Below are 27,159 nucleotides of genomic sequence, written 5' to 3' on the forward strand. Positions count from 1 at the left end.
TCAAGTTCCTTTTTCCTTTGCTAGACTAGCACAGAAGAAGTCAGGTCATCAGCCTTGAAAGATTTTTTAGGGAGAAAACACACAAAGGAAAACTCTAGGCCACTTCATCCTATAGAATACAACAAGCCCCGGCCTTTCTCCTTGGAATATTAGGTTCTGAATTGCCCAAGAAAGATGTAAAAGTATTCTTGTATGCCACTACTGCTGCACGAATCTTAATAGCCCAAAAATGGAAAACACAAGAATTACCAACTGCAGAAGAATGGCAGATGAAGATGATAGACTTTATGGAGCTGGCCAATCTTACTGAGAGAATTTGTGACCAGAAGGAAGAAGAATATCAAGAAGATTGGAAGAAATTTAAAGATTATTTGAATAAATATTGTAATATTAAAGATTTGTAATCATTTGAAAGAACTAAATAGGCCTAGGATTAAATTAGGATTAAACAAATAAATGAGAAATAGTATGATAAGAAAAGTTAAGAAATTTGATTATAATTGGAATATTGTTTTTTTAAAAAAATAATGATATTGGAAAACTGCTACAGTCAGTTCCAAATAAATTCAGATGGAAGAGATTAGAGGAAGTCAAGTAAAATGTTTATGAAGTTGGAAGTTTAAATAATTAATTAATTTCTTTATTGTATATGGGTATGTGGTTGTATTTTTGGTTATTATTTGTTAGTTTTGTTTTATTTTATTTTATTATATTTTATTTTACTATTATTTTTCTTATTTTTGTTTTATTGAAATAATGTGTTTGTATGATATTCAATAAATATTATTGGGGGGGGGGAGAGAATACAATGAGCCCCTCCAAAGACAATTTCTCCTACTTTTTCTCAAAGACTTGAGTCTTATCCCTCCCTTCACTTCCTCAGTTCTTGAGGGCTTTGTTTCGTGCTCAGAGGCGGGGCTATTGTTTTAGCAGTGAAACAGCACAGAGAAAGAGCTTATGTGTAGAACCTGCAGAGTCATTCATTTCTGACTCTCAGCTAGACCCCGATCTGGGCAAACGTGTGCTCTCTGCTCCTCCTGAATAGCCTCTTTTGTAGCTAAGCTGAGCAAAGCGGTGCAAAGTTTGAAGGAACTGTTCTTTAAGAGAAGAAAAAGGACAAACACTTCTCAAAGTTCTGTTACTCAAGCAACATTGCTGAATGGATGCCATGTTGTCATCAGCTACTTATCCTTCTATGGAACAAAGGAGCTATTTCTCAGCTGGGATGAAGTAGGGACCAGAAGAAACGTACCAATGTCCCCACTGTGGAAGGACATGTGGATCCAGAATTGGCCTCCACAGTCACTTACGGACTCATTGTTAAAACCGTGTTTATAGAAGACAATCTTACTCGGCTACGAGTGATCACCAAAGAAGAAGAAGAAGAAGAAGAAGAGGAGGAGGAGGAGGAGGAGGAGGAGGAGGAGGAGGAGGAGTAGTTTGGATTTGATATCCCGCTTTATCACTACCTGAAGGAGTCTCAAAGCGACTAACATTCTCCTTTCCCTCCCTTCCCCACAACAAACACTCTGTGAGGTGAGTGGGGCTGAGAGACTTCAAAGAAGCGTGACTAGCCCAAGGTCACCCAGCAACCACATGTGGAGGAGCGGAGACGCGAACCCGGTTCTCCAGATTACGAGACTACCACTCTTAAACACAACACTGGCTCTCCAGAAGAAGATAGCATGGAAATATTTGTGATAACATCATCTATCAATTAGCAGCCAATTTTGAAAGGACACTTTCTCCCCCAGCCGCACTTTACTTCTGTGTGTGTGTGTGTGTGTGCAAGACTGTTGGAATTCTCCTGTTGAAGGGCTGTGCTATGTGTGAGAGAAAAGGAGTTATTAGTCCAAAGCTTCAAGTCCTATATTATGCCCTGAAATAATGAGGCTATCCTTCTTGGGGTACACACATGGATAAATGAGGCTTTGCTCCAACAGACTTCAGGAATGGTGTCCTGGTGTTGATGCTAAAAGACAGCACAAGCTTCTGAATGGATGCTAACAAGTGAAGAATGAAGAAAAAAATTGGTTATGGTTTGATATAAAAAGAATGATGCTGCTGTCATGGAAACGGACTGCAGGGACTTGGACACAGTGGCAGAAAGCAGGCAAGAATCACGAGCTTTGCCTCACTTGGCACAAAGGTTGAGGTTGAGCAATATTGAAGTAGCAATAGTGAGGATTTGCCTGTATTGATTCCCTCCATTAGAGGTGCTCAGCTGGCCTGCTGTGGAATAATTCTGCCCCTGAGGCATATTCTGAATATCCTGAGGCATATTCAAAGTTTGTCAAGAGTTTCACTTGCAAGGATTTTTTTTCTTTTAAGTGTTTTAGAGTGACAACAAAGAGATCTCCTAATACATGCTGGTCCCCTTCGATTTTCTGTGTAACATGTGCAATATGTAAATGATTAAATTTTGCATGTGCGCATTAGGAGTCAAGCCATAAATGGCACCTCCTTTATTAAGGTGACCATTTGAAAAGGCCTTCGGATCCGTCCACCAGACCACTTTCTGGAAAATAAAGTAGCTTTCTACAATACAAAATCTGGGCATCCCTGTCCAACAAAGTGTACCATATGTTTTTTGAAGAAGTTGGGGATAGCTATGAGTATCAGAATGGCTTGCATTTGCGTTATGCAGAGGATATTTGTGTCTATGTGTGTTTAAAAGTGGTAGTAGTTTTGTAACATGTGCTCCCCTGCTTTTTAAAAACAATATATTGCAGGGAAAGTGTTTGTTTACCGGCTCCAGGAGAAGAGGGCTCAAACCCGCTGGAAGCATCGCTACACGCATTCGAAGCTTGTTCAGACAGTTTTTTCCTTCCACTCCCATCTGCAGACTTCTGGGACTTCTTTTTATTCTTCACCAGAATTTTGTACATCAGGTCTGCCGGGCTTGGAAGAGGAACGCCACGTTCAAGCTGAGAAAGGAAAAGAAACTGGCAGTAAAGCTGTGTCTCTTTAAAGCATCATTCCCGCATGTTGGGTCCGGCCCAAGACATTTGGGCACCTGAGGCCAACCACAAAATGGTGTTGCCCTCCCCAAGAAAGAAGAGGCAAGGGAAATCTACATTGTGAACAGGGGGTGGGGAGAAGGAAATTAAATCAAAGGTTGCCGTGGGGAGGGGGGGACAAACCCACTCTGAATCATGGCAGCCAGATGCAGGGCAGCCCCCACCATTTCTTCTCTCAGAGTGGGAAGAGATCAGCAGTGCCTCCTATCTGCCAAGAGGCCATAGCTGTCAATGTTTTCCTTTGTTTTAAAGGGAAATTCCCTTATTCTAAATAGGATTCCTCGCAAGAAAAGGGAAAAGTTGACAGCTATGCAAGAGGCCACTGCGGAGGTGGCTAGGGGGCAGGGCCTGCCAAGGAAGCAGAAGATGCAGCCACTGAAAAGCATGCCACAGCCATCACTGCCACTGCGGCAGCAGCAGTGGCCAATGCATTCCTCCAGATGGGCGGGATATAAATAATAAATTGTTGTTGTTGTTGTCAGAGTGGATACTGCAATCATGTGATTAATTTCTTTCACAATAGTGCAAGTAATGCACTTGCTGATGCTATGATTCTCTTGACTTTATATGGTACAAAGCTAGACACATGTTGTGGTGACTCTTTTAAAACTACACTTGGGCACCCTTGCCAAACATCTTACAATGTACAATGTGTGATAAAGCACCTGACCACACCCACTATAATGTGCAAAATATAGAAGAGTCTATTTAGAGGTGCTATATGAAAAGCAATGGAAAATTCAAAATTGTAAATCAATACTTTATATTTTTACTGCTACTTCTTCTTCTTTTACCAAAGAGGACCAACTTACTGGGTATTTTTCCAGTGGCTCCATCAACAGGGCATCACCAAATATTAACCTGCAATATTCTGCCATTTTTGCCTGTTGCTTAGGGCTGAAAAGGGAAGAAAACAGGGAATTAAATGAGGGTTATTCATAGCATCGGAAGTGCCAGTAATGGAAAATTTAATATCCTTTAACAAGAGGAAGAGGCATAATTTTTTTGAACCTATCCTCCTAAATTATTCTCACTGATATGGAGTCATTACATGATTATTCCGACTCTTGCGACAGTTCTTTTCACATACACTTTTACATTAAAAATGCAATGAATGTTCTCAGACATCTGCAGTAGTAAACTGAAAAAACTGAACCTGCCTCACATACAGGCAACTAATATGTGCTTAAGAAAATGCAGAAAATGAATGTCACATTTGCACGCTGTTAAACATAAATATCTTTATTCTACTCCTGTATGTAGGTTTGTGGTTCCTGCCTTAGGTTTCAGAGTTTTCTCGGTTTCACATTGCTGTTCAGGTTCAAGACTAGAAAGCAGGCATAGAATAAATGTTGAAGTTTTCCTCCGAATTTCCCAGTTCTTGCCACCTTCTTTTACCTGTGCCCTGAGGCTGCTTGGGTGCTTTGCAACAGTTGTTGGGATTATGAGCAATATTAACTGAAATATCCTTGTACTCATTGAGAAACTCAATGCAAACTGGAAATATAATTTAAATGTACATGCATTTTTAATGGCAGAAGCTTGCCCACCAGCATTGTGTGTGTACTGAGGGTTGCACATTAAATGTAATTTTTGGCTGAGAGCAAATGTTCAGAGTCCATCTGCAAAGCAAATAACACTCTGAATCTCTGTACCATCAGAAAAGCTCCTGGAGGAAGCAGTTTCAATTATGGTTTGAGCTTGTGGGTGAGAAATTGTTTTATTAGACACTGAACTCATCTCAAATTAATTTCAGCTGATGAGATATTATTTCTAAGCCCTAGAAGGGATACCAGAACCACCAATGATCTGGCTGGCTTTTTGTCTCCAGGCCCTTTTATTACAGGTTTCCATAAAAGAGCAGAAAATAACAATTATATCTGCTTTCCAATAAGTTTTGCTCATACATTTCATCCAAAAGTTTTGGTGAAAGACTGATATATAGTGCCACTAGCATTGTTCTGTGTTTGTACATTTCTTGATTCATTTCAACATTTCTTTCGATTCTTCAACGATTCTTTCAACATTTCAACAACAATGGTGATTTTTCAAACATGTCTGCTACTTAGGAGAAACCTGTTCATATATTCTAACTGTTGGCTAACTCATGGTCCCACCAAGCCACAGGAAGTGGCCTGAGAGACCCCGGATCTTTATCTTCCAATATGATTGGAAGGGTAGAGTTGCTGTCTGCTTTTTAGAGATCTCCTCTATGGAGCAGGCGGAGACATCTTTTATCCCCAATCTTAGCACTAAGCACCACGGGGCTATGATCTGAGATAAAGTTGTCTGCCTGCTCTTTAAAAGGCAAGGTTTCCAGAAATCTGTTTGAAAACGGGCTGTCAAGTGGATTTCCTTCTGTTCACCTGTTTGATCCACATCGAGGCACATACACCTGCTATGAGTGCTTTCTTTTCCACATGCAGATATCATGCAAAAATACATACATAAATTGCTTTGCAATATGCATATTGTATAGTCACTGATTTAAAATTGCCACTGTTGCTCTCCTCCCCTGACATGTTTGCTGATTTTGTGCATGCATAAGTCGCTAGCGGTAACCTATCTGGACAAAGACTGCAAATCTAACCCTATGTTCATCTGAGGAATGTTGGAGGGTACGCATATGGGATCAGGGTACACGTATGTAGTCCGTGTGTATCTGTGTTTTATGTGCAGTGTCTGTGTGTATATATACACTGGCTATGGTCCCCACTGGCATTTGGTCCTTAAAGGGGTAGTTGACTGGCAACAGGGCCCTTGGCCCAAAAAGATGCTCTTCAAGCATGCTGAAAAGTGGTTTTGGCGCACATTCTCTGCAAAGAAATATGGAATGCAGCATACTCGTATCCAAACCACTTCCACCACACTTCGGAATGCCAGTGTTTCTTCACCACGAACTTCAATCGTTCAGCAGCATCAATGAAACATATGCAGGCTAATATTTATTCCACAATATTGCTTACGGAAATATTTTGGCTACTTACGAATCCACGTGATTTTCAAAAGAGAGAAGGATCGGGAAAGGAGACGTCTTAAATGCACATTCAGCAATAGCTTCTATTACTTCCTATGGGAGATGGCAGGGAAGAAGGAAGAACAGGCAATGAGGATTTCTTCTTTTTAAAGAACACATTTCTCTTTCTGATTTTTTTTAAAAAAACGATTTAACACACAAACATAAGCAGTTTGATAACTTCTCAGGCACATAGCCTTGCTTTCTCATGTTCTAAAAAACTTTAAAAGAGTTGAGGAAGCCCCACTAGCAATTAAGTTATTCTAAGCTTGATTTACTTTATCGTCTTCAGAATCTCTCCTTCCACTATTAAATCTGCTGCTTGAGGGAGAACAAACAACAGCCTGCATGGAAGATTCTGTCTTTGTAGGGCCCGACTGTATGCCTAAAGCTATGCCTTTTTGCATAATTAAAATAGTCACATATTGCCTGACGGCCTTTTATTTTTACAGGCTTTCTTTCCACAAAACTCTGTTATTTAGCTTAACACATTTCAGGCTTGTTTTTGATGTGGGGAAACCCTTAGATGTGACAGAGAGCGGCTATTGCATGGAGTCAAATAAGGGTGAGCATTTGGAATATTTCCTAAAAGCTGCCTAAAAGCTGACTGGGGTTAGCATCTATTTATCTAACAGAAGTTAGAAGTTTATCTAACACTTCAGAAGGATATGGGTTTAGGCTATCTTGGTTATGCCAAACTGGTCTATCGCTATAGTCCTATTTGATTCCCTACGTGATTAGACTCACATGATGGAGAGTGGGGATGGTGGTCACTGGTTGTGTTCTCCCTATCATGTTCCTGCATCTGCCACTGCCTCTCTTGTGCATTAGAAGGGAACTTAAAAATGGTAAGTGTAAGGCTGGTGGTCAACAAAAGGTGTTCAAAGACTTTCTCAAATGTAGTACAGTGGTACAGTAGTACAGTAAAAAAAATGTAGTACAGTAGTACCTCGGGTTAAGTACTTAATTCATTCCGGAGGTCCGTTCTTAAGATGAAACTGTTCTTAACCTGAAGCACCACTTTAGCTAATGGGGCCTCCTGCTGCCGCCGCACCGCCAGAGCCCGATTTCTGTACTTATCCTGAAACAAAGTTCTTAACCTGAAGCACTATTTCTGGGCTAGCGGAGTGTGTAACCTGAAGCGTATGTAACCTGAAGTGTATGCAACCCGAGGTACCACTGTATAAACACCAACAACTGGGAAATACTGCCCTGCAAGCGCTCCAATTGGAGAACAGCCTACCAAAGGTGTCATGGGTTTTGAAGACGCTTGAACTCAGGACGAAAGGGAAAAACACGCTAAGAGGAAGGCACGCTTGGCAAACTCTCACCGTGATCAACTCCTGCCCGGAAACCTATGTCCCCACTGTGGAAGGATGTGTGGATCCAGAATTGGCCTCCACTGTCACTTACGGATTCACTGTTAAAACTGTGTTTATGGAAGACAATCTTACTTGGCTTCAAGTGATTGCCAAAGAAGAGAAGGGGAACATCTGGAGCTTGGTGTTTACCCATGTACGCAAGTACAAGAGGCAGGTCCCCTTGTATTTCACTATTAACATAAAAGGTAAAGGGACCCCTGACCATTAGGTCCAGTTGTGGCCAACTCTGGGGTTGTGGCACTCATCTCGCTTTATTGGCCGAGGGAGCCGGCGTACAGCTTCTGGGTCATGTGGCCAGCATGACTAAGCCGCTTCTGGCAAACCAGAGCAGCGCATGGAAACGCCATTTACCTTCCCGCCGGAGTGGTACCTATTTATCTACTTGCACTTTGACATACTTTCGAACTATTAACATACTTCTTCTTAATTGTATTTCAGTTCAACAATTACTTTGAGAAAATACATATTTTGTTATGTGCAAATGGCTTTGGATACCTATTAGGTCCATAAATTAACATGTAGCATATATTCAACACAAAAACAGCGACAATTTGTTGTTGACAAAGGGCAACTAGACAGGGGGTTGGCAGGGGGTTGGACTCGATGGCCCTTGTGGTCTCTTCCAACTCTATGATTCTATGATATAAAGAGACCCATTACCTTCAGTAGCTAAGGGCCTCATCAAACCTAAATCCGGCCCTGCTTTCATCCTCCAATGTGTGACGGGGAAAGGCAGAGGGATGTGGTGGAGTATTTCACCACTTTCCCTCCTAGGGGAACTGAATAGCCAAATAGGGCTTATGGCTTTGCCCAAAAGCTAACCATTTCAAATGCAGGACAGGAGCAAATCCATATGAGACATGTTTCAAGATGAGTATCAGGCAAGGGTCTCGTGGCATAACCAAGGTTTGCATCCATAGCTGTCAACGTTTCCCATTTTTTAATGGAAATTCCCTTATTCCGAATAGGATTCCTCGCAAGAAAATTGAAAGGTTGACAGCTATGTTTGCATCTGAGGCATCACTGCCTGAAAATATATTGCTATGAATGTGTGTCCATCAGGAAAGGGAAGAAAAAGGTCAAGCTACACAAAAATCAAGGGACACGGGTGACGCTGTGGGTTAAACCACAGAGCCTAGGACTTGCCGATCAGAAGGTCGGCTGTTCATGTTGTTGTATTTTCTTGGTTTTTGTATTTTCTTGTATTTTTGAAATTTTGAATAAATATCATTTAAAAAAAAAAAAAGAAGGTCGGCTGTTCGAATCCCCGCGATGGGGTGAGCTCCCGTTGCTCGGTCCCTGCTCCTGCCAACCTAGCAGTTCAAAATCACGTCAAAGTGCAAGTAGATAAATAGGTACCACTCTGGCAGGAAGGTAAATGGCGTTTCCGTGAGCTGCTCTGGTTCACCAGAAGCAGCTTAGTCATGCTGGCCACATGACCCGGAAGCTGTACGCCGGCTCCCTCGGCCAATAAAGCGAGATGAGCGCCGCAACCCCAGAGTCAGCCACAACTGGACCAAATGGTCAGGGGTCCTGACCTGGCAATACAAATTACACCCATCTTGGTAAAACCGTTGTATGTTACAATGAAGTTTGGAAATGAATTCATGGCGCTTTATATCTCAGCCTCCCATATTTACTCAGTTGTGGCATAAATAAAGAATTAGGGGAGTCAAATTGCAGCACGACGCGGGTGGTGCTGTGGGTAAAAGCCTCAGCGCCTAGGGCTTGCCGATCGAAAGGTCGGCGGTTCAAATCCCCACGGCGGGGTGCGCTCCCGCTGCTCGGTCCCAGCGCCTGCCAACCTAGCAGTTCGAAAGCACTCCCGGGTGCAAGTAGATAAATAGGGACCGCTTACTGGCGGGAAGGTAAACGGCGTTTCCGTGTGCTGTGCTGGCTCGCCAGATGCAGCTTTGTCACGCTGGCCACGTGACCCGGAAGTGTCTCCGGACAGCGCTGGCCCCCGGCCTCTTGAGTGAGATGGGCGCACCAACCCCAGAGTCTGTCAAGACTGGCCCGTACGGGCAGGGGTACCTTTACCTTTACCTTTAAGATCAATTTACTTTTGTGCCTCCGAACATGTCAAATCTATTTGTTGGAGGCAGGGGGAAATGACAGGCTAAGAGAATGCCTGTTAGATGGAGGACAACCATGGTCCAAGTATGTGCTGGTTTAATGATTTTGCACCCATCAGCTACTGAGAATTCAAAATTCATTCACACACAGGATATGTTATTTCTCAACAAGAGTGTGTTGTCAAACTGAACAGCAAAGTGACAACAATATTTTTAAACTGGTGTTCATGCTAGTGTAATCAGAAGTGTAACTAATTTAGTCACAATATCCTGACGATCTTCACAGATTGCAGAGAAATAGGCCATTCTCAGCCCCCCCCCCCAAGATAACCAATAACAATGAGAGAGGTGAGGCCTCAAACTGGTGCTCAAAACCTCTGAGTTTATGATGATGTATAATGTGCCAGACACTTTAACATTAGTCTCTCTCAGAAGCTCTATGACACAAACACATTTTAAAAGTCTTGGATTGCTAAATTAAATTATGAGCCTGAATCAATAAATAAAAACCTGAGACCGAAGATATCACGAGGAGACAAATGCCCCAATAATAGATTTTATTTTTCTTTACAATCCTTATATCCCGCAAACCTTCAGCACATAAATAACAGGGCACGTAGCAATAAAATGGACGTGGGGAGCCTGTAGTCATCCAGATGTTGTCCAGATGTTCCTAAACTTCACCACCCATCAGCATGGTCAATGGTCAGAGTTTGAAGGGGGCTGTAGTCTAGCAACATCTGGGGATATCACATTCTGATGATATAGGCATTATATATACACAGAGTCCAGAACTTTGAAAGCATTCACGGAAAACAGTAACTGTCAGGATTGCGTGCAGGAGTCAGGCCCTGTGACTGGTAGGGCCTCGCAGGACTGTGGCCTTCCTGAGTTTGGCCTGGAAGGGCAAGGCGTGGCAGCATAGGTGAGGCTTGACAGAAGACTCATAGCACCTGGTGGCAAGGGCCGGGAGAGGTATATAAGACCAGCATTTCCCTCTGTTTCTTTGCCACAGCAACATGCTACCCACCTAGCTGTGCTTCGGCTTCTTGACTCCGGGTATCCTGACTCTTGGACTCTTGGCTTCCTGACCCCTGGACTGCTGATCCCTGCTTCCTGACCTCTACCCCAGTCCCAATGTACCAAGCCGGGACCAGTGGCGTAGCGTGGGTTGTCAGCACCCAGGGCAAGGCAAGTAATTTGCGCCCCCTAACCCATGGATTTGCGCCCCCTAACCCGTGGATTTGCACCCCCTAACCCTAACCCCCAGATGTTGCGCCCGGTGCGGCCGGCCCCCCCTGCACCCCCCACGCTACGCCACTGGCCGGGACTCCAACTGCCTGTAACAAGGTTAGATTACTGCAATGCATTATACATAGGCTACCTCTGAAGATGGTTCGGAAACTTCAGCTAGTGCAGAATTCAGCAGCCAGGTTGCTCACCAGAGCAAGACTGATTGAGCATATTACACCGATCCTGGACAACTGGCTACCAATTAGTTTCCGGGCCCAATTCAAAGTGCTGGTTTTGACCTCCAAAGCCTTAAACAGATCAGGACTGCAATACCTCAAGGACCGCCTCTTTCCATATGAATCTACCCGGACCCTGAGATCATCTTCTGAGGCCCTCCTTCGTGTGCCTCCTCCTCGAGAGATCTGGAGGGTGGCAACATGAGAACGGGCCTTCTCTGCAGTGGCTCCCCACCTGTGGAATTCTCTCCCCAGGGAAGTTTGCCTTCATTATACACCTTTATGTGCCAGGCAAAATAATCATTTTTAACCAGGCCTTTGGTTGATCTGATTTACATCCTATGCCCTTTTAAAATGTGTCTTTGTTGTTGTTGTGGGTGCTATTGGGTTGTTTTATTTTTATTATGCATTTTATGGTTTTATATCTTGATTTTATTCAGTGAATCGCCCTGAGACCCCCGGGTATAGGGTGGTAGATAAATTCAAGAAATAATAAAAATAAAAAAGAAGAAAAAGAATTGTAACTAAAAATATTTCATCTACGGCTACCCTTCTTGTGTGGAATAAGATGCTGGACTAAATGAGCCTTTGGTCTGGTCCAGGAGGGCTCTGCTTAATGTATGAAGGGATAAACAGGAATGTCAGGGACCAGTCCTGCTGCTGCCATGATGGGCACAGTCCCAACATCTTCGTCCTCACCTGCTCCAACCCTAACTTCGCATGTGGAGCAGAAGAATCTTTCCAAGTTTTACTGTCCACACTCAGAATCCTCAGTGAGAATTATCCCAGTCACACAGGGTTCCTGCCTGTGTGGAGGAGTCTAAATACACTCAGCTGAACAGGAGAAGATTTGCCCTCCAGACCTTCTTCTGAAGGTTTGAGGCTGTAGCCAGTTTGGGCTGTTTGAGGCAGAGCTGGCATTTGTCACTGTGCTCCTTCCTCCACAAACATCAGATAGATGCAAACACCTCAGCAAGGCTTGAGGTATTTGTTTTAAGGATATAGAAAGTGCGTGGGAAGCATTTTCATGACACTTAGGGTGTTTGCTTTCATACTATATCCTACAGCTCACAAGATATTCCATTCTATTCCAACTCCACATAATCCCTAAACCTTTAACGTATTTTAAGGTTATTTCCACAGTCTAGGGTTGTTTGTTTGTTTTTCCATGTGGGATTTTCATTAATTCCTCAAAGGACTGTTGTGTAAATCTTGGAAGTACAGTATAATGAAGGAGCAAACGATAAAATACCAGCCATTAAACTGTCTGAAAAGGTATAGGAACCAAACAACCATTGTTTCTGGATCGACAAATAACTACTGACGAATAGTGCAGTAACTTTCATGAAAGAAGATCAGCTGACATTACCGCAAAGGGAAGTCTGAAGGGTATAGATAATATGAACTGAGGGGTAGTTAGCTATACATTTCTTGTAACTGTCTCTATCACATTTGTCAGAGCTGCCTCTAGGTCCCAGCTCACAGAGGACCAACGCTAGGCTGTCGTTATGTACAAAAGTCTTTATTGAGGTTCAGTTTCCATTTCAAAGCCGCAGCGCGCAGCTCTACGTCTTAAAGCCTAGACCGGTGAAGTACCGTCTGAGTCTCCTCCCCTATGACACCAGTTTAAGATCCTAGCCCTGCTCCACCTTTTACGCTGCTCTCTCCTCCTCTGGGTCCTCCTGCCCGCTGGGGCATTGCCCTTTCTGGACTCTTCCGACGCTGAGTCGCTTAGCTCCTCCCCCTCCCTCCTGCGGGCTTTAGGACCCGGTTCCCAATCCTCATTCTCTGCTGTCCCGCGCTCCTGTACATTTGAACTTGCCTCTCGCGCCAACCCAGTGACTTTCCTCCTGACCGTTACACTACTTCTGTCACTGCTTCCCTCTTCTGGGATACTGGCCGGATCTGACCTCCCCTCCGTTGTCTGACTCTCCGATGGAGGTGTGGTCAGCCCTGCCTTATCTTCTCTCCCTGGTGGAGAATGCACTGGCCCCGATCCTTGGGACTATTTCCCCCCACTCTGCTCTGGTGGGGAAGCTGGTCCTGATTTCCAACTACTGCTCTGGGAGTCCCTGCTGCCCCCTTGCTTCTGGGGCGTTCCCCTTGGGAACTCCCTACCCCTGGCCACTGGCGCCCCCTTCTGTGAATCTTCCGATTCGCTGGAGAGGCTCATGGAATCCCTCGGTCCACTGTCCTCTTCTCCTACGCTCCCCTCAGATTCTTCCCCTTCGCTCTCCATCTCCTCTCTTCCCTGTGCCTCTGCTCCTGAACCCCTGACAACATTGTTTCAGTTCTTCAGATAATTTTATAAAAAGCTTGAAAGGATTGAAAAAGTACACAAGTAAGCACATATTCCATAGTATAACCAGGGCTGGATTTAGATTTGATGAGGCCCTAAACTACTGAAGCTAATGGGGCCCTTTATATGGCCAGCTGTCCTTTGTCAACAACAAATTGTCACTGTTTTTTTGTGTTGAATATATGCTATATGTTAATTTATGGACCTAATAGGTATCTAAAGCCATTTGCACATAACAAATAGGAGCCTACACAACACAAAACACTGTTGCTGTATGTAAGTTTTATTTTATTTGTTTTTTATCTTATATTTTGGAAATGTACATCCTGGTTTTTTTCCCTTTAATTTTTTGGGGGCCCCCCAAGAGAGTGGGGCCCTAAGCTACAGCTTGTTTAGCTTATACGTAAATCCGGCACTGCAGTTAACACTAGACAATCATGGTGGAGAGACTTATTTAGATTTTGTAATGACACCATAGCATCATCATAGTTTCCCTATCATGCAACAAAAGTGCCTCCAATCTGTCCATTTAATGTTTTACTTAAAAAGAACAGTAATTTTCAATCCACTACCATAATGTCCCCAGATTAAGTGTTAACTATTTCACCGTTGTTCCTTGGATGCTAGTCAATATGTTATCCAGCACAGATCCTTGTTGACATTAGAAGATAATATATCTTGCATTCAGCTCATAGATCCATTTGAGGCTCTACTGCTGTCCATTTCCTTATAGCTAAATGCAGCATCAGTAGCAGTCTTCGAGAATTGAAAAAATGTGTTGAGCATAAGGTATACAGGGGGAGCAGGTACTTGTGTGGCAGCCCTGCCCTCAATGTCCTCATTTGTGCCTGCTCCAATGCCATCCTTCTCATGTTGAGTTAGGAGGTAGGAAGGTTGAGGGTAAAGGTAAAGGACCCCTGGGTGGTTATAAGTCCAGTCAAAGGCGATTTTGGGGATGCAGCGCTGATCTCGCTTTCAGGCCAAGGGAGCTGGCATTTGTCCACAGACAGCTTTCCGGGTCATGTGGCCAGCAGGACTAAACCACTTCTGGTGCAACAGAACACAGTGACAGAAACCAGAGTGCATGGAAACGCTGTTTACCTTCCCGCGACAGCGGTACCTATTTATCTACTTGCACTGGCATGCTTTCAAACTGCAAAGTTGGCAGGAGCTGGGACAGAGAAATAGGAGCTCACTCCATTGCAGGGATTTGAACCACTGACCTTTTGACTGGCAAGCCCAAGAGGCTCAGTGGTTTAGACCACAGCGCCAGCTGAGGAGCTGTGCCCAGCACACCAAGGGATGCTGGAGTAAGTCCAGTGAATGTGTGCTCACTCTACCTGATGCTTTTGAATGTGCAGATGGCTACTGTCTCTCCATTTACAGTTTCTCTTCATTTGAAAGCTCTGCATCGCACCAAAGACCTCATTGCTAGGCTTCGGCGCAGAAATGTACGCTACGCTCGACAAGGTAATTCAGTTGCTCTAGTCTCCCAGATGAGAATTGAAACAAAAGCTTCAGTGAAAACTTACGGCACGAGTCTCCAAGATGCCCACGACAAGTGCCTTACCACATTTCCCTCCCTCCCTTAGCCCAAAATAAGCTAAGTGTATGTTGCAAACTGGCCCTTGCACGATAATATCAGCGACACCGCACAACGTACCTTAAAGGATATCTCAGTTGTCATGGTGAATCCATGTGTAATAACGGGCTCTTCTTCAGCTGTTCGGCCTTTCCAGCAGTCCAGCTCGACGCAGCGACAGCCAGACAATAGCACTTGGCGATACATCTCTACGGAAGAGTTACCGGCCAGCTGTCCAGCTGCAAAGACATAACAAGGAGCATGAAACAAGGGGACCCATTATGGGTTTATGGACTAAATGCACATAATTTAACCATAATGAAAGCTTACATCATCCGTTTCCCCCGGTGGTGACAAACAAATGGACAAATACATTTAAGAGGCATAAAATGTAATGAAGATCATGTCCAATTAGTCAATTCTGAATGGTTCTGATTTTTCCTTCATATTCAGCACTGTAAATCAGAGATGGCTAAGCTGTAGCCTATCAGATATTATTGGACTCCAACTCCCATCAGCCCCAGGCATGGACAATGGTCAGAAATGGCAAGAGTTGTAGTTCAAACAACCTCTGGAGGACCATAGGTTAGCCACCTCTGGTGTGCATGATTTCTACCTAAAGAATATTGCATTGATGTGTGTGGTGGTAGACCTAGAAAATAAGAGGGAATATCACATGCACAACAGTTCAGATTCCCATTGGTTTCAAATGTTTCTGTATTTCTAAAATGCTAAGAAATACCTTTGCCAGTTGTGGTATTTCTTGTGAGAACCATGAAATATAAACAAAGAGGATGAGAGAACTGTACACTGTACTGCTCCGTGTCCACTTTTTAGGGTTTTAGTCTTGTTTCAAATGTATTTCTAATTGTGTTTTTAATTATCATATTGTAATCACACTGAGGCAGCAGCTTAGATTCTTGTGTTACTATTAATTGTCTTTAAGAAATCTAACTCTTGTAAATGTGTTCTGAATGATACCATTAAAATGCACTTGTGGCAGAAACAGCTCTTTTGTCAAAAAACGTATTATAATTTAGTACAGTAAAAACAACAAAAAGTTTGCAGTTTCTTGTACAGTTGACACCACCTTAGAGCTTTGTTGTGCCAACTGATCGGCACTGGCAGTTCACACATGTTTTCACAACTCCCAGAATTTAATGTGACATTCTGTACTTAACTGGTTTATAATGAAACACTGACACTCAATGGGCCCCAATCCAACCCAAGTGAAACACTTTCATTGATTTTCGTGAGAGTGACTTAGTTATGTGCTCAACTCTCTTACTGGTCAGTGAGAAAGGCTCACTTTAGGTAGGGTGGGTTTTAAAAAAGTTTAGAGTATATTTTATTGTGAAAAGCTTAAAATTAAATCCAAAGGGTTGCATTCAAAGTAGTACTTCACAGTGCCTTTCGAGAGTGGGATGACTTCCGTTTGTGCAATGGGACACTTTCTTCTCCTTCCAACCATCTGCCCCCTCAATTTGTCCTGGGGTTTCCTCCCAAACAGATTTGGGGACAGCCTGGGTCATATTGTGTGAGGCAAGAAGAGGGTAGGGAGTCTTTTTTTAAAAAATAAGTGGACATTTTTCCACTCACACATTTGGTTAGTTAAATACCACTCAATATCCAATCATAGATCAATAAGCTTGAAACATGATAGCCTTCTATCATGGATTCTGTAGTAGTAGATTTCCTGCATTGGTTGGACTAGATTACTTTTGAGAGCTTTTTCAACTTTGTGATTCTCACCCATTATTTTCTGCTTTGCTTTTCAAGCGACCCATGCTTTAGGATAGCAATGTGCTCAACCACCCAATTAAGTTGGTTAGCTGAATTAGGTTAACTAACTGATTAATTGTTGCTTTTTCCCTGTCCTAAACAATGGTTATTCAATTTGCTTTGCTTCCTTCCATTTTAATATTCCGTTATATTTCTTAAACAAGTAATAATTATAATGTTTTGCTTGCATGATTTTGGAGGGAACAGAACACACACACACACACACACACACACACACACACACAAAACAACACAGGAGAATCCAAAGGGAATCTGCATGATTCACATTTGATGGGAAATAAGACACCCAATTACTACTTGTTAAGCCTTCACTGATATGAATTTTCCTTACACTCCTGGGGGTTTAACACCGAAACCTTGGGTAAGAGATTAAAAAACACACACCAATCTGTTAAATGCTTAAGCTGTTTGAAATTAAATTGGTAGAAGCCATTTAAGACAGGGCTTTTTGCTTAAGCTTGTCTATCAGATTCTAGAAAGTCACAAAGCTTTGGCATGTTTAGAATTCCTTGTCTTTAGGGTTTCCCCACATAACCACTGTCACCTATTTTTATTTTGTATAGACATTCAACAGGAGGGAGGAGGCATCAGTTGAGCAGCAGCCCAAAGTTCAGACTCTTAAGCTTTAGCACTAGGCCACAAGAATATAAGCAAAATTTGCTCCTCCTTCACTCCAAAGCAGTGGTCAGTGGACTAGGGGACTAGACTAGTCCCCTAAATGTTCCTTGCAAATTAGGGTATTAAAGTATGAAAGCCTGGTGCCTCCAGGCACAATGTTCCGAAGGGGTCCAAGAACCCTTTCTGCCACCTTCCCAAAGCCTGCCCAGGTTTGGGAAGGAGGCGTCAGGGCTCTAGCATCCTGTCAGAGGCCTGGTGAGTAAAAAAAAAATCCCAAGAAGCTTCTGCCCATCTTAGGAAGAGAGGTACAATGCTCACACAAGCAACGTTGGGACATCACATGCACAACATCACCCCCCGCCCAATCGCCATCTCAAGCATGTAGACTGCCATATACAAATGTCATGAAAATATGTGACCTATTTTTTGGTGAGGCCTTTCCTCCTTCTTGATGATACATGAATGTCCAGTGCGGCTCCTTTAAAGAGTTATGAACTGGGATAATTCTGCATGATGCTTTAGTGGCCAAGGATTCAAAGAGAGGCTACTTCACAACTCAATTTCAAGCTTTTCAAAAAATTACTTCACACATTGCCACATTTATTACTGCAGATGTTTTAGATTTCTGAGGTCCTTGACCTCCACAGGCCTTTTGTAAATCGCCGCATGAAAGATTCATGGCAAAAGATAATAATCTTGGCTTCTATTCTGTGCTGAACTCCTCAAAACCTTTTTGGAAGAATTATCAGAAAGGGTGAAAAAGTCACCAGCTTCTATCAGCATTTAATTCCCAGCCTCTCAGCTAGATGTACTCATCCTGGATGCAAAACAGCGCAGCGAATTTGAGTGGCTTTGGATGACGAGTCCTTTCCCAAGAAATGCAACAGAGGAGATTGCTCAATTAAGTGTTTCAAACATGGTTTGATGAGTCGGACTGAATTCAACACAGGTTCCTTCCCTAACTAACTCTGCCATGGATTAATTGAGAAATGAAGGAGGTTGAGACGTGGAGCTCAGAGAGGAGGAAACAGCTTGGTGAAATGAACACAATGTTCCAGGTGCAACTGTCAACAAACACTTCTTTAGGGATGACTAAAGAAAATATCAAGTGTGGTGGGATGATTTAAGGACAATCAAAGAAAGATTTAAACATTTCAGTACAGTGGTACCTCGGGTTAAGAACTTAATTCATTCTGGAGGTCCATTCTTAACCTGAAACTGTTCTTAACCTGAGGTACCACTTTAGCTAATGGGGCCTCCCGCTGGTACCGCGCCACTGCCACACAATTTCTGTTCTCATCCTGAAGCAAAGTTCTTAACCCGAGGTACTATTTCTGGGTTTGTGGAGTCTGTAACCTGAAGCATCTGTAACCCGAGGTAGTATGGTATGGTAGGGTATAAGTTTTTTTTCAGGCATCCCCAACCTTTGGCCCTCCAGATGTTTTGGACTACATTTCCCATCATCCCTGACCACTGGTCCTGTTAGCTAGGGATCATGGGAGTTGTAGGCCAAAACATCTGGAGGGCCAAAGGTTGGGGATGCCTGGTATATATATCTGATACAACCAGAAACAGTACTCACTCCTTTCAAGAGCATTGGCTCAATGAATCATAGAATTGTAGAGTCGGAAAGGACCCCAAGGGCCCTCAAGTCCAACCCACACAATTCAGGTATCTTTCACCCAACATGGGGCTTGAACCCACAACCCTGAGATTAACTGTATCATGCTCTACCAACAGAGCTATCCTGACTGCTATTCTTCTACAGTTCTCCCTGACATATTGTTGTGAACAGGGATTCTCAACTCTCAACAAATGTGAAAGATCAGAAGAGAAAAAGTCTTCTTTGCGTTGATGAGGAAATGAGCTTCTTTGTCTCAGATTAGATCTAATATAAATGAGATTACGTGGCAAAAGAAAGTTCACACCTCTCATTGAGTTTCTATACATATATAAGGTACAGATGTAAGAGGCTCATTTGTAATTATATTTTGGGAATTATTCATGTTCTTATGCAGCTGCATTGTTTTAAAATTTCTGGATGTTCCATGAGCATATTATAAAGTAGTTGTAATCTATGATATAAATCAAGCACTGCTAGCAGTCATCCCCCCCAATGTATTTCTTATCAATAAAAAAATGGTGTGGCACGAGGAAATTTTTATGCTGAAAGTGTGGCCCAGAGGGAAAAAGTTTGAGAACCACTGTCATAATTCAAGACGCCTTACAGAAATCATTAAATGTGGCCTTCCTCCAGAAAATACTGTATTTGACAAATAGACTCAAACAACAAGAAATTAATCAACAAAATCTACAGAATATTAGCTGACTATTCAAGACCAGTTGGCCAAAGAAAAGTGAAAAGAAACAATTCATAAAATTAGTTCCAGGATGGCTGTAACACAACAGTTCTCAGGGCCAATGTCATGTTTTACAGAGGAAGCAAAGAAAGGAGTGAAGAGTAATTGGGTATGAAGTATGGGAATAGCATCATGTTGTTGCTGCACATGTTGATGTTGCATCAGCATTCACCAACTTGGTGCCCTCCAGTTATTGTTGGAAGACAACTCCCATCAGTGCCAACCAGGATGGGCAACGGTCAGGGATGATGAGATTTGTGTTCCAAAACATCAGAAGGGCATCAGGCTGGTTATGTGGTATGAAATCAGCTGTGTGAAGAAAACGTGGAGATCTACAAGCAGAGGGTATGCACTCTGTCATGATGCAGATGCCATGTTTTGCTTTTAAAGGAATGGCATGTGTTTGCGTGTGTTTGTGAAAGCTTAGGAAAGTGGGCCTCGTTCATCATTACGGATAAATGATCATTGTTCCTTAGTTTTTGGCATGGTACAATGAGGTGCTGCAGTCAGTTCTTCACTGTGACAACCGTAATAAACTAAGCTGATAGCTAGAAGAACTCTATTGGAAAACTGAGCTCCAGATTAAAAGCTGGAGGGGAGATATATATATATATATTTCTCCAAACCCACAAAAATTATTATTTTTGCCACTAAAATGACATTTCTTCAAGTTTAGGATAGAATGCTTTGAAATTACTTTTTTCTTCCCTTGATGGACGGCAACATTGGATTATAAATGTTACACTTCCCCCTAAAGGGAAAGACAGAGCTATAAGGTCTAAATAAATAATCAGCACTTATGTGCTGCAAAATTGTTGTTTTACTAAACACTAAAGTCACAATAATTATGAATAGATCCATGATATGTGTGTGTTTCTCTTTGCGGTGCAATGTTGTTTCTTAAGCATTTGCTTTGCTTAAAATATAACTCAGGATGCAGTCTCATAACTAAGACCCACCAGTTAGGGGGCTGTAGCACTTGTTGGAACCCCGGCTTCATGGGTAGGATGCCGAAACACCACTGCCATGACAGACACGCTGATGGAATGGAAATGGGAGTGGAGCCATGGGAAGCAAAGAAGAATTGCACACTTCTGTCATATCCTGTTTCCCTTCAATTTGCTCACATGCCTATGACAAGGCACAAAAATCAGCACACCTCCAGTATATGAACCTCATGCACAGAGAACGTAACAGGACTTGTGGCATGAGACGTGTGGCAAGGGACGTGTGGCTTGGCCCCAGGCTGTGCACACCTAAAACTCACAAGGGGCGAGTTGGGCTTTGGAAAACTACAGAAAGAGAGCACTTTGTACGTAACAGCCAGGCCTCACAACCTGCATGGGGAACTCAAGCACTAAGAGCCGGTTACAGTCATAGGTAAAGGTAAAGGTAAAGGTAAAGGTAAAGGTAAAGGGACCCCTGACCATTAGGTCCAGCCGTGACCGACTCTGGGGTTGTGGCATTTATCTCGCTTTATTGGCCGAGGGAGCCGGCGTACAGCTTCTGGGTCCTGTGGCCAGCATGACTAAGCCGCTTCTGGCGAACCAGAGCAGCACACGGAAACACCATTTACCTTCCCGCTGGAGCGGTACCTATTTATCTACTTGCACTTTGACGTGCTTTCGAACTGCTAGGTTGACAGGAGCAGGGACCGAGCAACGGGAGCTCACCCCATCGCGGGGATTCGAACCACCGACCTTCTGATCGGCAAGTCCTAGGCTCTGTGATTTAACCCACAGAGCCACCCGCGTCCCTTGGTTACAGTCATACCTTGGGTTAAATATGCTTGAGGTTGAACGCTTTCGAGTTGCGCTCCCCATGGCAACCCAGAAGTAACAGAACACGTTACTTCTGGGTTTCGCCACTCGCGCATGCGCAGATGGTCAAAATGATGTCATGCGCAGACGCGGGTTGCGTTTGCTTTAGGATGCGAATGGGGATCTCGTTTGTATCCAGAGATACCACTGTACTTCCAGTTTTGGTCCCATCTTCCTCCCTGCTGAGTTGTGCAATGGCAACACTGAGACTAAACAGGCGGTGTAAGGTGGGGGCTTGTTGGTGACAGACTGAGGTTGGTGGGGCACTGCCCCATTTGCCCTAATGGATCAGCCTCCACAACTGATATTTCCCACTCTTTTGTCCCTGCTTGTTTGTTTTGCTAAGCATGCAAAAGATGAATGGTGATATCGCCCACCCCCATAACCCCATGTTGAACTCAAGCTTCCTTCTCCTGCTTCCCAAACCTGTGCCCTATTTAGTAAGCTACCGGAGGCTGCTGTTGGCACTGGTGTGTGGCTGTGGCTGCCCATGCTGTGTGCCTTGGTGGATGAACAAAATTGCCTTTCCCTTCCTGGGTGAGTCTTGAACCCTTGTCTCATGAGGCCCATGTGTTCTTGGTGCAGTCTGCCTGCAACCACACATGTGCCACATTGAGTGGGTTCTCCTCCCTCCTCTTCCTGAAACAATGGTTGAAAGAAGCAGAAGTGAATTGTAACCCATGCCAGCAGGGGTGCCTGAAAACAAGCGGTAGGTAGGCCTTCATCAGGTCCCTCGGTTTCCAGGGACAGCATCATAAAAAGTTGCGCACTTCCCCCTCCCAATTTGAGTGTGTGCCGGATGTGTTGGTTGTTCCACCAGTGTGGCAGTAATGTACAGTGGTACCTCTGTTTACGAACTTAATTCATTCCGGAGGCCCGTTCTTAACCTGAAACCATTCTTAACCTGAGGTGCGCTTTCGCTAATGGGGCCTCCTGCCGCTAGCACACGACTTCCGCTTACATCCTGGGGCAAGGTTTGCTACCCGGAACACCTACTTCCGGGTTAGTGGAGCTCGTAACCCAAAGCGTTCGTAAGGAGGACGGTACATAACCCAAATTTCCACTGTATCTCCTCCCTGGTATGTAAAGAGAAGACTGCTTTGTTAGATTCTGATAATTAACGGGGTAACAGATCTACCAAGAGAAGAAAACATACTCTGATTTAAGGGCTTCCTTATTTCCCCAGTGGCTGGGTTCTTAACTTTAAATTAACAAAGTACATTTATTATGTATGAAGTTATGCGCACAATTAATTGTATATTAAAAATCCAACTGTGCACGATACTATTGTCATCATTTATTTACAATGCAGTAAATAAATTGGGAGCATGGAGATTGTTTTAAAGCACTTGGTAAAACCGCCCTTTGAAGCAGACTCTCTCTCTTTCCTTTACATGAGTGGGCAGGTGGGTTGAGGGTAACTTATTCGCAGACCTCTTTGAATATTTCTGCATTCCCTCGGGGGCCCCAGCCCCCAGCTTGGGAATCACTGATCAAGATTCTTTAGGACAACTAACCATAAATTGAAAGCTTTACTCCTTAGCCTTTTCATTTCCTGAAGATGACCCGCAAGGCAGCAGGTACTCTATAGAATCTTAAGGTGGTGACTACAAAACAGACATTTTCTGCTGTTGCCCCTGTACTGTGGAATGCCCATCCCTCTGTCATATGTGAATTAGCAAACACCTGTTGCTTCTGAAATCTTGTAAACACTTCCCTTTCCCCCCAGGCCTTCCCTGACCCATAAGACTGGAACCGGTTTTATGTGTCTACATTTCTGTTTTATTCACTTTCAATGAGCTTTTATATTGCTGCTTTACTGGTTTCTGGCTGTGTTTTTGTTTTAATGCATAAAAATTATATTGCTTGTATTTTTTGGACTGCACACAGCTTAGGAGATTTTTGAAACATTTAGCAACGTATAAGTGCCTTTTAAGAATAAATATATAACAACAACAATAGAAAAAACCAATGTTAGCAAAGTTTCCATCCCTCAAGACATCGTCCAATTTCATTCAACATTCTCTTGGCTATCTAACCAGTTAAGACAACAATTCAGCAGCATATGTACACATTCAAACAAACTGAGCACTTGTCAAATGACTCTGACAGTACAATTGTAGTTGCTGCAGCTTTCCAATAAATGCTGTCAGCTATGGTAATGCATCCATAAAACGCAATGATTAAATCCATTCCAGGCCAGATGCTTCCGTTTCATGTGGCGCCGGTGTACGCACACACACAACCCGCTAAAAAGGTGGGGCATGTATTTCTCACCACAGAGAATGCACTCCCTCTTCCTCTCTTAACTCAACACAATATTCTTCTGGCTAATCATTTACATGCTATTTCACTGAGCCACAAATCTTAAACCATGTTTAAGAGCAGCTGTTCCGGAGCCAAGTTCTATAAATATACATTCATCTGCCACGTGACAAGGAACCAGCAGTTGCAGATCAAGGTGGCCTTCTTTGAAATCTTGGCTTAAGCCAATGGAGAATTGGGTAAAGCTTTGACCCAAATATGGAGGACTAACATCAACAGACAACCATGATCTATGCTGCTTATTTATCTACAAAATTCTCTTGAACTAATATAGCAATTATTGGTGTCACAGAAAGTTGGTTTTGAGCCAATATACTTGTTATGATGATATTTTAAACATCCTGATCCTGATGGTTACTTAGTTCTTAAGTATCATGATTTAAGCGAGAAATCCGGTTATATATATATATACCAGTATATATATAAATAATCTTATTTGAGGCAATTTTATTTGCTTTCTAGTTTCTGAGCTAGAAGCTCCAATCCCAAGCATACTTAATTGGAAGCTAGCTTGACATACTCCTAAATAAATATGTCTGCAAGGCAGATACTGCATGTTTCAAAAATAAATGGAAATAAAAAGCCACAAGATTTGACCATGCACTCCAAAGATCGAGAACAAAATTGTGGATGGCATGCTGGCATGCCCGCGTATCTTTGTACTTAACAGCTGGCTCTTGTAGCAGGGTACTAAATTTTTGGTTGTGCATGCTTTTAGTGATCCCAGGAGATGTTTAAGCAGACACCTTTAGCTTGATCTATAACCTTGAATCCCACTCAACTCAGCAGCAACAGTTTGGCTAAACAGTGCCTCTCTCCACACATGGACCCTTTTTACTTAAGACAGCTGGTGCTATCTAATTATTGAAGTGTCTTGTGTTCCTAAACACTTGGCTGCATTGCAGGCAGAGTGTGCAGCATCTTTTTAAAAAAGCCAACTGCAATTATCTCTGTCTTAACTTCAGCCACTCTGAATTTTTTTGTGGGCTTTTATCTCCAGCCACACGTCCTTTCACAAAAGGGTTGTGTTCGCATTAAGGGTGTGTTCATTAGAGACTGGATTACTGGAAACACACTCAATGTGGGGCGTCCCTTGGGCTTAACCAGGAAGCTATAGCTGGTGCAGAATGCAGCAGCTAGATTGTTGACGGGGGTACTCTTGTCAATTTTGCCGAGAGAGCTGCAACAGCTTCCAATATGCTAACCGTGTACAGTTCCGGTTGTCTCATTTAAAGTCCTTAACTGACTTGGGTCCAGACTATCTAAGAGAATGCCTTGCCTATTATCTCCTTGTCTGACAACTGCACTCCTCAAATTGGGGCACCGCTGAGAGTCTATTATGGCCCAAGGATGCTTTTAGCCTGTCCTAGAAACTGGGCTTTTAGCATTGCAGCTTGAGCTCTCTGGAATCAATTAACTTTTTAAATACATTTTTTATTAAATTTTCTGTTTTACAATTTCAAATACACATTTTACATCCTTAAGATATCTATGACTCCCTTCTTCTCTTTCCATAGTTCATTTTACATATCTTAAAAAGGTAAAGGGACCCCTGACCTTTAGGTCCAGTTGCGGACGATTCTGGACGAGGGAGCCAATGTTTGTCCTCAGAAAGCTTCCTGGTCATATGGCCAGCATGACTAAGCTGCAAAACCAGAGCAGCACACGGAAACGTCGTTTATCTTCCCGCCAGAGTGGTACCTATTTATCTACTTGCACTTTGACGTGCTTTCGAACTGCTAGGTTGGCAGGAGCAGGGACCGAGCAATGGGAGCTCACCCCGTTGCGGGGATTCGAACCGCCGACCTTCTGATCGGCAAGCCCTAGGCCCTGTGGTTTAGACCACAGCGCCACCCGCGTTCCATTTTACATATCTTAAATCCCTGCATATTTTACAAAAACTATACCAATCAGTTTTCCATTATTGCATCCATCTGGAATCAATTATCAGCTGAAATCAGACAGGTGCGTAACATCATGATGTTTAGACACCTACTGAAGATACTTTTGTTTAGGAAGGCTTTCCCTGGGTTATACCCCTGTCACTTTTCTGATGGTAAGAGCTGGTCAACAGTGTTGGCACTACCTTTGAAGATGGCTTCCGTGGATCTCCTGCCCTCCTGCCCTTTTTTCTTGCGTTCAACACCTTGACCTTGCTATGGACTTTGGTTGGTAGCCTGTTGAAGGGGCCTGGTAGGAATTTTCCCACTTGGTGGATTGGCACCAGCCACTTTGTTTTTGTCTACCTTGTAGCAAATCGTCACAGCTTTGTAAGGTCAGGCAGTTAGGCATTGGAAAAGTTTGGTTTATGGGAGGGGAGGGAGTGGCCATCACCTACCCCTCCCCTTTAAGGGTATTCTGTTAAAGGAATCTGTAGCTCATGGTTCCTGTCCGAAGCCCAGGTGGAGGCTAGGGCCATGGTACAACCTTTCCACTGGCCCTGGCGGGGGTATCTCTGAGTTGATGTACATCAACAGGGCTCCCCCTACTGGTGGTTAACCCTTGTGAGAATTCCTGCATGGTGGGCAGGAGTCAGATATAGTCCGGGTTCGGGTCCAATGCCTAAAGCCAATATCACTCACATTCTGTAACCAATAAAGTTGTGGCCTTTCTTAGCCCATTAACCTAAAATACTGGTGTCCACATGTCTTTATTCATCAAAGGAAGGGGTGACACGCAATCCAAAACGTTTGCCTTGATGGAACAATCACCTTAGTGAGATACTGAATTCCTCCCATTGTTTTTAGAATTTGTACTGTTTTATTGTTTTATTGTACTGTTTTATTGTACGCCGAAGAATTGATGCTTTTGAATTACGGTGCTGGAGGAGACTCTTGAGAGTCCCATGGACTGCAAGAAGATCAAACCTATCCATTCTGAAGGAAATCAGCCCTGAGTGCTCACTGGAAGGGCAGATCGTGAAGCTGAGGCTCCAATACTTTGGCCACCTCATGAGAAGAGAAGACTCCCTGGAAAAGACCCTGATGTTGGGAAAGATGGAGGGCACAAGGAGAAGGGGGCGACAGAGGACGAGATGGTTGGATAGTATTCTCGAAGCTACTAACATGAGTTTGACCAAACTGTGGGAGGCAGTGGAAGACAGGAGTGCCTGGCATGCTCTGGTCCATGGGGTCACAAAGAGTAAACACGACTAAACGACTAAACAATAACATTGTTGTTTGATTCTATTGCTCTCAGTGTGCATGCTTTTTTGTGTTTTTACCATGTACAACACTTCAATGGCTATATGCAGCAAAGTGATCTAAAACTTGTTTAATAAATAAAAACAAATGCCCTGTGGTCAGATCAATACTGGTCCAATATTGAGGACACTGGTGATGTAGGTGGAAGTTGATCAAGCTGGATTTCTACTGAGGGAACACTCATGCC

The 27,159-nt window shown here is 43.3% G+C and overlaps 1 protein-coding gene across 3 annotated transcripts in view; it reads right to left on the reverse strand.

The window, feature by feature from the left end:
* Positions 1 to 27,159, reverse strand: part of PLCB1 (phospholipase C beta 1) — a 472,399-nt gene that overhangs the window by 112,126 nt on the left and 333,114 nt on the right. For all 3 annotated transcript variants that reach the window (XM_079969662.1, XM_079969664.1, XM_079969663.1), the window contains 4 exons: positions 14,925 to 15,082; positions 6,008 to 6,090; positions 3,833 to 3,917; positions 2,750 to 2,927 (listed from right to left, as the gene is read on the reverse strand). In XM_079969662.1, the coding sequence (XP_079825788.1) occupies positions 2,750 to 2,927; positions 3,833 to 3,917; positions 6,008 to 6,090; positions 14,925 to 15,082 (504 nt within the window). The remainder of the gene's footprint in view (positions 1 to 2,749; positions 2,928 to 3,832; positions 3,918 to 6,007; positions 6,091 to 14,924; positions 15,083 to 27,159) is intronic.

This window comes from Podarcis cretensis (genome assembly GCF_951804945.1).
Source record: "Podarcis cretensis genome assembly, chromosome: 3".
In the NCBI taxonomy this organism is placed as follows: domain Eukaryota; kingdom Metazoa; phylum Chordata; class Lepidosauria; order Squamata; family Lacertidae; genus Podarcis; species Podarcis cretensis.